Source organism: Saccostrea cucullata, unplaced genomic scaffold (genome assembly GCF_032062105.1).
Source record: "Saccostrea cucullata isolate Sc308-1 unplaced genomic scaffold, CSIRO_AGI_Scuc_v1 ctg1891, whole genome shotgun sequence".
In the NCBI taxonomy this organism is placed as follows: Eukaryota; Metazoa; Mollusca; class Bivalvia; order Ostreida; family Ostreidae; genus Saccostrea; species Saccostrea cuccullata.
In genome coordinates, this window is record NW_026919632.1 from 54050 (window position 1) to 68361 (window position 14312).

The 14312-nt window shown below is 33.3% G+C and overlaps 1 protein-coding gene across 1 annotated transcript; it reads left to right on the top strand.

Moving 5' to 3' along the window:
- Nucleotides 1-1206: 1206 nt before the first annotated feature.
- LOC134234967 (interferon-induced protein 44-like) lies at nucleotides 1207-9407 on the top strand. The gene is made up of 7 exons (XM_062717052.1): nucleotides 1207-1356; nucleotides 1958-2487; nucleotides 3253-3344; nucleotides 4126-4323; nucleotides 4613-4759; nucleotides 8727-8898; nucleotides 9088-9407. Exons 2-7 carry the CDS (start codon nucleotides 1962-1964, stop codon nucleotides 9390-9392), a joined length of 1440 nt encoding a protein of 479 aa, XP_062573036.1. The 5' UTR covers nucleotides 1207-1356; nucleotides 1958-1961; the 3' UTR covers nucleotides 9393-9407.
- The last annotated feature ends 4905 nt before the right edge of the window (nucleotides 9408-14312 follow it).

The following is a 14312-nucleotide window of genomic DNA, read 5'->3' on the forward strand; positions in this document are numbered from 1 at the left end:
TCATATCGCGGTTGCCAAACCGGAAGTGCTGAGCTGTTTAGAGATGTACTTTTTCTTTCGATTGACGAAGCGTGTAATTTTATGGTCAATGTCAAAGTTCGCGAGGGGTTGAGGTAAGGAAATATACATGAGGTCCAAGAAGGGGAATTCCGCTAACCATTACATGTGGGTTTTTTGTTGCCAGCGGCGGATAATAAATAAAAAAGGGATTTGAATTTGTGACCTTCATTTTTGGTCTCGAGAAAGATGGATACCTTGTGTTATTATATAGTAGAAAACTAAGCTCACTGTATGAAACAAGCGCCTGTGCATACAACCCAGATCGGATACGTATCTCGGAAGTTCCGTATTAAATCCAAATTTTATTTGCTATTTCATCTAATATTAAAGTTGCTCAATGTAAAGTCTGTACAATTTACGATTTTAAATCTTACATACACTGAAAATATTTGCCTATGAAATAGCATACATACACTGAAAAGAACAAAAACGATCATTTTGTCATACCTTAACAAAATTTTTTAATATGAATAGATCTTCGCCCCATGTCTTGAAAGATAATCCTAAAGTTTGCAATAAAATACACATTTGATGGTTTACAAAAAAACATTGAACGAATACCCAGTTTACCTTTCGAGAGATACTTAAAGTCCATTAAGTCAGGGGTCATATCACAAACATGATTTAACTGCCCAAAATCATCATGTGCCATGTACCATAGTGGTTAGCGCGTTAGTCTAATATCTGTATGATACGTCGGATTTTTATCGCTAGGGTTAGAATCCCCCGAATATCATTTTATATTTTTATAAAAGAAATTTTTTCTCTCGGCAGTTTTTCTTCTCATAACTTCACAAAAATAATGAAAAGTTAATTCAAATACTCAATTCACATGTTAAATATGATTTCTTAATATGAGACACTATAGGCACTTCGTTTGCCTTATCCCCCAGTCTTCTTAGTTTTCGCAATCAGGATCGCTGTAATTAAAAAAAAACACATTCAAAATTTTTATGCATGATATCAGTAAGAAATTTATACATGTAAACAAAGAAAAAAGTCTTCTCGTTTTTCCAGATGCACATTTTTATACAGCACCAGGTAAGCTGCACCTGTGGGGCCCTGTGTTTTTAGAAGTTCAAAAAAGGAAGTTAGAAAGAATAATTTTTACATGTTGAAATAGAAAACCTGAATTTGTGCGTTTTGTGAAAATAAGTTTCGTTTTCTTAGTTTCCAAGAATCACTATTAAGAAAAAAAACCAAATGATATATACAAGTGTACTAATACTATCTAAAACATTTTGGGTCTTTCTATTATAGTGAGTCTGCTGCATGTGTACGTGGAACTGAAATAAGGTAAGCTCATGTACACTGCTGTTTTGTTCTTTATGAAAGGTTCAGAAACTATAAATTGTCAAACTATCTGTCAGTCCTTCGGATGAAACCCTATAAATGGAGGTCCCTTGCCTCAGTGATCCGGGGGCTGGCACGTAAATATTTTTTAGTCGATCGGTATTTGATAAGCATGCAGAAGTGCCTAAAAGATCTAAATTTGAGTGTGTCCCAATTAACAGGAGAAAAATGATTTAAAGGAAGTAAACCAAGTCTATTATGTAAAATGTTCAAGTATTTAGTTTATAATTCTAAAAATAGAGGAACACTGTAATTTGTAAGATGGATCTAAAGTCTAAACAATATACACTGTACCTTTAAGTACTGAAAACTTGGAACATTATATATTTCACGGATACGTTTAAGAAAGTCTCCATCTACATGTATCACATAAATAATCAATCTGTAGGTTCATTTTAAAAAGTATGAATATTGGGGCTTTTAGGTCTCTTGTTTAAGACTATGTTTTAACTAAAATAGATGCAAATAGATGAATTCTTTTGAACTTTAAAACAGATAAATTCTTATCTTTTTGCAATCATTACTTCCTCTTCTTTACAAAGAGAAAAATGACGGAGCTTCTGGATCAGGTATACAAAGATCAGCTGGCAATCTGGATAGGGAAGACTTGCCACTTACGGTTATTGTACAAGATCAGCAGAGATGGATGTTCAGCTGCAACATTCCACCAGAAGTGTGACGGGCAGGGACCTACAGTAACGGTTTTATACAACACAAATAACACGATTTACGGGGGGTACCTGTCACAGAGCTGGCATTCTTACAGCAACTTCATCAACGATCCTAATGCGTTTCTGTTTCGACTGCAGTATAATGGGTCATCAAATCCCCTGAAGTTTCCAATTGACCACAATTCTTACATGTATGCAGGGTATGGAAAATCAAGTTATGGGCCAACATTTGGTGACAGTGACATTCGTTCCTTTAGTGGAACTATCAACAAGTCTGGAAAGTACTTTCCTTTGAATGGCTCTTTAAATATGGGAAACATTTATTTGTTAAATGGACAGAACGTGAATTCCATAACAAATGGTCATCTTCAAGTAACTGATCTAGAAGTATACCAAGTAAAAGGTATCCTTTAATTAAAAAAAAAGGTATCTTGAATTTTATTGATAAAGTATGAAAACTATGAGGGGTGGTTTAAAATTTCGCGAACTTTCTCTATATTTACAAAACCAAAATTCAGATGAGAATGAATGTGACAGACATTAAGTCATACACATGTTCTATAAATTTCTTATGTAATGGAACGTTTTCCACGTGTTTGTGACGTCACAATGTAAAAATCAACTTCAGGTTAAAAACATAGATGAATATCTTCACAATGATATAATTATCAAATCCCTAAAATATCGTTTAAGTTGGACTTTAAACATATCAGATATGATAAAGTGACGGCGCACATTCTTTATCCACATGAAATAAACGACGCTCAAAAGACAGGGGACTTAGATTTTGCTGGTAACCATGCTCATTCTGCATAAGATTATCATTATCCACCCATACTATTGTCGAGATTAGGCCATATCTGACAAATGGACTGTTTTTGTTTGGAAAAATAACCTGCATGGTAAGGAATATAGGGGTCGGAAAAAAATTTAAGCTTCTGTGACAGAACGCAAAGGAACACGTCACGTGTCCACCTCTATCACGTGGGCAGAATGGTTGCAGATTCGCATAAAAACAGGAAAGGACTACTTTTTCAACACTTAAACTCTATATCATTTCATTTTTGGAAGTTATTTAATTTGTTTGCGAGCTTTTTGATCACCCCTCGTATTACATGTACCTGATTCAATCAGCATTTTTGGGCACATTGTCAATTTGTTATTTTAGATGGCTCTGACCCAAACAAATCTACAGAAGTGGCAGTGGGTTCAGTAATTCTGGACTACCCTTGGAGAAAGTTTCCAGAGTTTAATGAGGAGGTTTTTATTAAAACTTCTGAATATTTATTTATTCAAGAGATAAAGACAATAAAGAACAGTATCTGCAGATTGCGCTTACACTAAAGTAAACATGAATATTAGTAAGGACTTTAGATGACTTGTAAGTAAACTGTATACTGCGAGAATTGCGTTAATAAAACTAGTCCCTTATCGAAAAATGTAGTCTTATTCTCATTAAAATTGAAGATGGCATAATTACGACAATTTCAATGAAGAGGAATAAATTGCATGCTTGATGCTATGACGCAGCGTAGACTCAGGCACAAAAATTAAGCAAAGTATCTGCAAGCGTTTAGAGCAAAAGTGTGGAGAAACCCATAAAAATTAAAAAGACTGTAATTCCGTAAAATAATCAGAAGTAGTACAAACTGGATTTATAACCAAAGGATACGATCACATTTAAAATCCTCTCTAACCACAAGCACTTAAGAAATGCGGGAAAAACCAATTAGATAAGGACAGTCAAAATATTCTTGAGAGGGACGTTAAACAACAAACAAATAAATATAAACAAAAATTTCCAATTAATTTTTGAGGAAAAGAAATATAAATATACTATATATGAATAGATATAAAGCGCACGTGCATACTCTTATTTTTTCTTCAGCTTTCTATAAATTAGATTAATTTTGTCCGTCAAAATGAATGTCATTGTTTCATATTTGTTGTCCATATTGACCTCAGCTTTAGATTTAATACATGTACGTATTCAGCTCTCGTACATGCATTGTATTGATGATTTTTATTTTGCAAATATTAGGCAGTTCAACAACTGAAGAAATTGATTATTGATTTTGAGCCTGAGAGTGACGCTAACTTGTCTGCCGTCAATATTCTTCTGATTGGTCAAATTGGTGCGGGAAAGTCCAGCTTTTTCAACTCTGTCAATTCCATTTTCCGCGGAAAAATCACCAGTAAGGCTCGGAGTGGGAGTTTTGAACACAGTCTTACAACAGTGGTAAGAAGCAGAATGGTATTTGATGACTTTGAAAATTGCAAAAATCTTTTATGTCATTGTAATAATATTGGATAATTGTAGGATTGTAGTGCTGCAGTAACAATTACGCACATACTCTACTCTATAATTTAAGATCATGTGAAGTAATAGCAGTGCTTGCAATGGTTAAAATCCTGCGAACTGAATAGAATATTTTGATATAATTTTTCAGTGGAATTCTATTATATAAGTGGCATATTCCTGTAATTTCTGAATTAAAATAAAACATCTATTGTACACATTTTCTAAGTTTCGAAAGTACACCATCAAGGACCAGAACTCTGGACATAACCTGAAGATCCGTTTGTGTGATACCCGGGGTCTGGAGGAGAATTTTAGAATGGATGCTCAGGAGATAGCTTATATACTGGACGGTAACGTGCCGGACAGGTACCAGGTATGATATAAATATAAAAATCAAAGTACTGTGAGTACTGAAAGACGGTGGCATGAATAATTTTATTTGTTAAACGATCCTTCCGAGTATAAATTTTGAGCAACGAGGGATGTTTTTTTTTTCTGGCTAACAATTACTGCGACACAGGATATCAATCTGAATTAAGTGCAGATCTCCATGTCCCGCAGTGGGAGTCGAATCCGCGACGTACGGATGGACTTCTTCAGGTCCGTGACTTCAGAGCAAACCTGCAACGTCAATGGCGACTTGCATTAAATGAGATAAAATATTGTAAGAATATGTAAAATGATACAGAAATTATAAAAGTTTATTTCATTTTTTTCACCATACATGTACAGGTATTTCAATTTATAAATTTATATTTTTGTAATAAAAAAGAAAGTGTTATGAATTCTCACTTTGATCTAGTGATCTAAAATTGTCTCTACGTTAGATCTAATTTTTCATAAAAAAACAACAAAGCAAATATCAAATAGATCTATGCATATATAAACAAATTAAAAGATTTTATATAATGTATTGTGTCGCCTTATGGCACACAGATGATAATGCCAAAGTGTCTAAAGCAGCTTCACGAATCCTTTCCTGGTAAAGACAAGTTAGATAACTCCCACTTGAATTAAGGAATTTTCACTGATGTACATAGTTGAGTTTCCCTTAAGCTTAATTCTTGAATTTCGCGCACGAATGGAACCTTGTGAAGGTTTATTTGTACCTGTATTAAAGTTATCGACAATAATTTTCACTATCATTCAACTAAATATACCTTATTAGTTAGCTGTCAACATTGACAGCGTCTTTCACTATTCCTATAGCTGTTTGTTATGCCCATGGATATGATTAAAAAAAAAAGATTTCGTTAAAAAACCTACCATTTCCCTTTGTACACTAAAAATGAAAGAAAACTGAACAGCTTTTCGGTGCGTAGAAACGTCATCGAACGTCGCCATTTTTCGTGTGTTGTGTTTACCACTTTCCCATTTCGGATGCTTGGTAAACTGACAAAATTAAGCAAATACCCTGAAATTTTCCAATAGACGACGCAACAGACAGTGATTAAAATGCGATAATGTTAACCAAAAATCTATTTGATATTTTTATTTCGAAATAATACTCGACGTGTATAACTAAAAACAAATGGGTTTTTATCATGCGTTTCTACATTTAAGCATGTTAAAATATAAAATTAATTTTTGTCTATATTATATCAAAAGACTTCAGATACACTAAAATATGATAAATGAATACTTGCTAATAATTTCATCTTATGGAGCCCATTATTTTTCGAGAAACACACACTTTGTCCACGATTTTTAAAGGACAACCCTCGTATATACTCCTCGAAATAGAGAGAAAGGAAAACAAAATAACAAAATATTTTTCTGTCTCTATTTTTCTTCTTTCTTAAAATAAATGTATTCGTTTTTCTTATATAGCATTGTTAACAGATATTAGACATTTATTCAAACAATCAAAAGACTCAGTAAAATTACAATAAACTACTTAAATTTCATTGAATATTAATTTCACAGAATAGTCTTTAAGAAACAAGCGCGCTTGTGTTGTTTAGCAATTTTAATTATTTGATTTCGGAGTTTGAAAGTGAAACAATTATCTACAAATATTTTTCATCAAATATTCTGACAATGATTATAATTCTAAACTAACACAATGTGAACGAAATTACTTTTCGCACATGCATGAGAGAGAAAAAAGAAAACGAAACAATCATGTACAAATTGACATCTGTAGTTTGCATAGGAATATGCGAGTCGGTTGGTGTACGAGTTAGTTGTAGTTCGCCGTAATTCAATGAATATTCATGAGGCGAGAAATATTGATTACGGCAAATATCAGAAAAAAGGCTCTGTGTCCATCAACGAAATGTCTTGGAAATAACTTAAAAGTATTTATTAACTATTTACATTTCAATCATCGAAACAAGTCTACTTCCATTATTTCGACTCTGCAAAAATCTCCGCTAGGATCCCCGTGTGTTTACATGTTGTTTATATATAAGCCCGGACTAGCAGCAATAGCCTGTGGTTATATATAGCCACCGTCTAAAAAGATACAAATAGACGCTCAGGAGATAGCTTATATACTGGACGGTAACAGACCGGACAGGTACCAGGTACGATACAAATATAAAAAAAGATACCAATAGACGCTCAGGAGATAGCTTATATACTGGACGGCAACGTACCGGACAGGTACCAGGTATGATACAAATATAAAAAGATACCAATAGACGCTCAGGAGATGGCTTATATACTGGACGGTAACGTACCGGACGGGTACCAGGTATGATACAAATATAAAAAAAAGATACCATAAGAGATAGCTTATATACTGGACGGTAACGTGCCGGACAGGTACCAGGTATGATACAAATATAAAAAGATACCAAAGGACGCTCAAGAGATAGCTTATAAACTGGACCGTAACGTACTGGACAGGTACCGGGTATGAAAGAAATATAAAAAAGATACCGATAGACGCTCAGAAGTTAGCTTAGATACTGGACGGCAACGTACCGGACAGGTACCAGGTATGATACAAATATAAATAGATACCAATACACGCTCAGGAGACAGCTTATATACTGGACGGTAACGTACCGGACAGGTACCAGGTATGATAAAAAAATATTACTTTAGGAGACCTATTTTTGTATTCATGAAACATATCTTAGAAGAGAAGATTGCAATTAAAAAGTTTTTTTATCGAAGAATCGCGGGATATTTAATGTTTCTGATTTTTCTGTAATATTTACATTTCCAGTATCTTTAATTTGCTCGAGATAAAATTACAAATACTAAAAATACTTCATTTCTACAAAATTACAGGTTAATCGATAGACGTGAAACCAAAAAAAAAAAAGACGTTTATACCTTAAATATGAAGAAAATATCGAGGCTAGAAGTTATCTTAGTTGCCTGATGCAAAGAGCGTCAGGCACTTTAAGGATCCATTTCCCCTAAAAAAAATCTTATGTTTTCCCATTATTAAAAAAATTGTTTCATTTTTCATATAACTGTTACAGTAATTTAAGTTATTGCGATTCAGGTAAATACCTATAAACTCTTCAAATATATAGTTTTGAACATTACGTATATTTTACCTCTAATTTTCCTGTCCATGAACATTGTCAATAAAATAGTTAAGCTCTGCAAAGGTCGCTAGATAGACTACGTAAACTTATATGTTCTCCTGTGAAATGTAAACAAGTGTAATCATTACGTGCTTTTAGGTTAGTTTATAAGATTAAAGAAAAACCCGAGATCCATTGTAGTTTGTTTCTGTATAAACGCGGGGTTTTCAGTACTTTTTAATGTAATACATACATTTCATTAAATTTTAACATTAAGATGACATACTACAGCATTCCTGTACTGCTTACAGAAATATGTAAACATCTACAAAGTAAAACCAATGAAAATATTAAGGTAAAACTTATAATGAATACATATTTCATCGACATAAATGTTGACCGAAGTTTGATATTTAGGGTTTGTAACCTGTCACTTTACGAAACATATGCAAGAAATTATTTTATGAAGAAGGATATGCAGATAACGAACAGTATTTAATCTCAAAGTCCATAAAACAATACAAAATTAGAGCAGAGCAAACACGGACCTCCGAAACTCAGAGATGCGATCGGGTGCCATGGAGGAGTGAGCATCCCCTGCTGACCGGTCACACCCGCCTTGTGCTCATTGTCATGATCGTGTAATAACGGAATAATCCGTCGTCAATTAAATGTATAAAAAATGGTCTAACAATTGGTATGAAAAAAGGTCAGTCAGCATTTGACTCAATGATAAATTGTATTTGCTGACATTGTATCGACCATAAAACTTACGAAATGTTGACTTTAAACGAGACTGCTGATATAAAATATACGAAACTTGGAAGATTACCTAAGGTGATTTGTTTTTAGTTTAATCCATCGTCACCCTTTACTACGGAAACCTTTGGATTCATTCGGAACCCAAGACTTGGAGACAAAATTCACTGTGTGGCGTTTGTAGTGGACGGAAGTACTATTGACGTCATGCCCCAAAAAATTCTAAAACAACTAAAGGAACTACAGGGCAGGATGAATCAGAGGAGTGGGTGAACTTAAAATTGATTTTAAATTAATGAATGATTTCTAATTATATTGATATAAAACGAATCAGAAAAGTCAACACATATTTCTTGTTAGTAAAATTATATCTTCTTGGAGGATGTTTTCATGTTGAGTTCTTTGCACAGTCTATTTAATTTACAATTGACCTGTTTATTTGTTCCATAAACAGATATTCCCCAGGTTGTGTATTTGACCAAACTGGACAAAGTTTGTCCAAAGGTCGATGAGGATGCGTCGAATATGTTTTACAGTCCAGCTGTCCGTGACACAGTCAACAAGGTTGCTGACGTCATGGGACTACCGCGTGGCCATATCCTGCCAATCAAAAACTACGAGAATGAAACAAGTCTGGATCCAAATATTGACATCTTGATTCTGAAGGCGTTGAAGCAGACGGCAGATTTTGCAGACGACTACTTAGAGGAACAGGTAGATAAAATGGCTGCTGAAGGAAAGAGGAAAGAAAAAGACTAAAAGAAAGTTTTGGGGGAAAATCATGAATATTTTTTAAGACGATTGTACAAAAAAAAAAAAAATAAACGACTGAACAGAAATATATGCACATATTTTTAAGCACGACAATGTAACAGCTCTGTTCTGTTTGATAAAATTTGTAGGTTAGCCTACAATATCATAAGATATACATTGTAGACTTAATTTTATATTAGAAGTACATATCACTTAAAACCATATGTATATAATATCATTTTTTATCAGTTAAAAAAATATATATATAATCTTATATCATTTTAATGTCCGTTTTAAGTCAAACATATACATGTAAATCATATCTGTTTTTGCTATCAAGATCAAACTTGGATGTAATGGAACCATGTTTTGGTATTCTTCCGTCTTCTGTCTAACGTTTTTATTGCTATTGTCATATTTTATTGAAAGCATATAATACTCTACCTTATTTTCTGAAAAGGTGAATTAACTCTGTATAAAAACAGCCCAGATTTTTTGCTTAATGATTTTAGAGTCTCCTTTCAATATTATTCTCACCTTTAAAAATGTAGTTTGCATGTTGTATAAGAAACATAGTCTTTTTAAAGTCAAAGATCAATTTCTGCACAAAAATAGATGTGTGGTGTCATTTCAATCAGCTAAGGGCTTCACGCCTGGTTGAAAATGGGATAAAAGACTCCACGTTTAATTTAAGGAAACATCATAAAATTCAAGGGATCACGAACAAAAGCATATGTATTTTTTTCTAAAAAGTAAAACATCTGATTTGTTATATTCTATTTTTTGTAATATTTTTGACAGGAGTAAAAAAATAATAGCTATATTTTTAACATTTTCTTAATTTGTGATCAAATTCGATGTACAACAAAGGAACGAAATGAAAACCCTTTAAATGTTGTTTGGGGTAGGTTTAGCTGCCTTACTCCAGGGACAAATATAAGATAAGATATAATTGTATTTTACTTTGTGAAAGATGTTGCTTTAAAATAATGGACTGTTTAGAAGGGAGACATCATTACTTATCCTACCTGTGATAAAAAATTGGCCGTGAGCAACATTGTATGCGTATTTTTATATCAGTTAAAATCAAATATATAATCTTATAATTATTATTTCAATATTAGTTAAAGTCGTGCATGTAAGTCATATTTGTTTTTGCTATCAAGATCAAAATTGGATGTAATGTAACAATGTTTTTGCATTCTTTCTTCTGTCTATCGTTTTTATTGCTACTGTCATATTTTATAGAGAACATATTATACTCTACCTTATTTTCCGAAAAGGTGACACTTAACTCTGCATTACCCCCCCCCCCGATTATTTCCCAAGTCTGTCTGGCATATGAATACATGGACTACGCCATTACAGTTTAAAAAAAGCAAAAAAATTATGTCTTTTATACTATTTCTTTATATTTCTTTGTCGCAAAAATAAAGTTAATAATTTTAGATTGAAAAATGAAGAAAACTTTAATTATTGTTATCTGTTTTAGTGTGCGCTATTTTCATTTGCGGATTTTGGTTTGTGAACAAACAAACGCTAGCGGGAAGTTTGGATTAAGCTGTTCCAAAAGCTGTTCTATCGTAAAGTGTAATATAAACTTAAGAAAAATATACCAAGCCAGGTGAATTTTTTTAGGAAAAGTAAAATTTAAAAAAATAGCCTAGTATGTGATATTGCTAATTTTTTGCATATTGTTCTCTTAAAATTCACCTGGCTTGATATATTTTTCTAAAGTTTATATTACACTTTAAGCACCAAGGTAACATATTCGAAATTTGTTTTCACCTGAAAACCTTAACTGAATGTGATTTGTCTATATTTTTTTTTTAATTGAAATTTTCCAAGTCTATTTCATTTTCCAGTACTTCGGAGAAAAAATTCCAAGAACCATCTACTTTTCTGAACTTGTGACATGATATTAAATCTATTTCAAAGAAAAATATGGTTTGTATCATCCGTCCTTAAATAATTGATGTAAAAGAAGAGGATTCAAAGAAATGCATTCCTCCTGCTTTCGGTGTCTAAGGGGAAGGGGTGCCATTATTCATGACATATGAATATTGGATATATGCCGAATACAGTTCTGTATTAAAAAATCTTAGACAGTTTGAGGCCCGTTAATGCCGAAAACTGATATTTTTTTAATACAGAATTGTATGAGGTATATATCGTACTTAAAACATTGCTTTTTGATTTACCTGAGACAGTCTGATATAAAAACAACAAGAGGCCCAGGGGCCAGATCGCTCACCTGAGCAATTGGCTAGGGAAAAAGCACATATCAAATCAGAACTGAAAGCTTACTGAGGTGGGGTTGGTAGGGGGCTTGAATTTTAGCCCCCTGGGGATCATGATTTGAACAAACTAGAATCTACACAACCTGAGGTTGATTCCCTATAAATATCACTAAGCATGGCTTTGAATTACTTGAAAAGAAGATTTTAAAAGGTTTCCCTATATATTCCTATGTAAAACTTTGATCGGCCATTTGGCCCCCCCTTTCCCCGGGGGTCATGATTTGAACAAACTTGAATCTTCACTACCTGAGGATGATTCCACATGAGTTTCATCCTTCCTGGCCCAGTGGTTCTTGAGGAGAAGATTTTTAAAAAAATTGTCCTATATATCTTTTTGTAAAACTTTGATCAGCCATTTTGGCCCCACCCTACCCCCGGGGGTCATGATTTGAACAAATTTGATTCTACTCTACCTGAGGACAATTCCACACGAGTTTCATCTTTCCTGGCCCAGTGGTTCTTGAAAAGAAAATTTTTAAAGATTTTCCCTATATGTTCCTATGTAAAACTTTGATCAGCCATTTTGGCCCCACCCTATCCCCGGGGTCATGATTTGAACAAACTTGAACCTCACTACCTGAGGATGATTCCACATGAGTTTCATCTTTCCTGGCTAAGTGGTTCTTGAGAAGAAGATTTTTATTAAAGATTTTTCATATATATTCCTATGTAAAACTTTGATCGGCCATTTTAGCCCCACCCTTCCCCCGGGGGTCATGATTTGAACAAACTTGAATCTACACTACCTGAGGATGATTCCACATGAGTTTCATCTTTCCTGGCTAAGTGGTTCTTGAGAAGAAGATTTTTAAACATTTTTCTTGTATATTCCTATATAAAACTTTGATCAGACATTTTGGCCCCACCCTTCCCTCGGGGGTCATGATTTGAACAAAATTGAATCTACAATACCAGAGAATGATTCCACATGAGTTTCATCTTTCCTGGCCCAGTGGTTCTTGAGAAGAAGATTTTTTAAAAATGCCATTAATTTTTCTCTAATTCATTATTATCTCCCCTTGGAAGAGGGCCTGGCCCTTCATTTGAACAAATTTGAATCCCCTTTACCCAAGGATACTTTGTAGCAAGTTTGGTTGAAATTGGCCCAGTTGTTCTTGAGAAGAAGATGAAAATGTGAAAAGTTTACAACAACAACGACGACGACAACGACAACGACGACAGACAACGGACAAATTTTGAACAGAAGAGCTCACTTGAGCCTTTGGCTCAGGTGAGCTAAAAAGACAAAGGTTTTAATGACCACTGAAGCAATTCTTTCAATAATGCAAGATTAAATGAAAAGTACTCAGTATGTAGGGATTCGGCTACACTGTTTAAGGTATTTAAAATAATTTGATAAGGAGAGTAGGGACAGACTTTTTCTTCATTAAAAATGTGTACATACACTGGGATTAAAGCGGTGCATTGAATTATCATACAATCTAGTGAATGATGAATTTGGAATGGAATTGAAAATACAGAAGAATAATCACAGAAAATTCACCAGATGCTGTAGGTACATTAGTCCATTTCATGTTTTTTAATGTTAAACGTCTACATGAACCTTTGTTTTTTTGGTGCTCCATTACAGGAAAACAAAGAAAATCAATAATTCAGGTGTTTTAAGGGAAACCTTGAAATTCTTTAAATTTTTTCAATATTTAGTATTAATTATCATGAACTTGGCCTAGCTGCCTTGATTTTGCAAAAGTCATTTTTCTTTCTATACATGAGGAAAATTTTTTTGAATGCTGGTCTTCATAGTGTCTGGTATTTTTAAAATATATAATTTTGTGCTTCTCTCATGAACCCCAGTGCGCCTACTCTCTTTCAAAAGCCAGAGGGGTTGAAACATTTCTTCAAGTTTAATAAGTTAATTAGAAATATACCGCTTTGTTTGTATATTTTTTGTAATTGAAAGTTTATTATACTTTTAATTTTGCAATTCTGTAAGATCATCGTTTCAAAATCATCACTGTATGTGAGAAATTTAAAGTTATGTTTGTTTATTAATCACAATTTTTCTTCTGATCAGTAGCAGTTTAATTTTGCAAGATATCAGTACTGAAAAAGTCTGATATCACGATTATCGGTCAACACAGGTACAATTTCAGACTGCAAGAACAAAGAAATGACATCACAGCAATGTTTTAATGTAAAAATAAACACCCAATTATGTCATTCAAAATATTAACCAACGTTGAAATATTTGAAAATTAAATCAGAAATAATGGTCAATGTAAAGGGCGTAAAAATTAAAGCATGCTCGGAAACATTTCTTCAGAGGTAATGTACATATGTATATGTCAAGTATAAAAGCCAGATCTCTTCTCAAGCAAAAGTTATTAATAAGGAAAGATAATATCTTTGAAAAGTAAGCTAAACTTCATTGTCAACGTCCTGGGGTGATTTTTTTTTTGAAAAATCATTCCCACAGCTAATGTACATGTGTCATAAAATAGCCCCAACGCCTTTCAATTAAAAGTTATGACCAAGGTTCAAGTAATTGTTGTGGATTGGCAGATAAATGAGATTAAATTTCACGAAAGCGGGCGACAAAAAAAAAAAAAAAAAAAAAAAAGAATTCATAAGTTCTTCGTAGATGTTTGGTTAGTTTTTCTGAAGA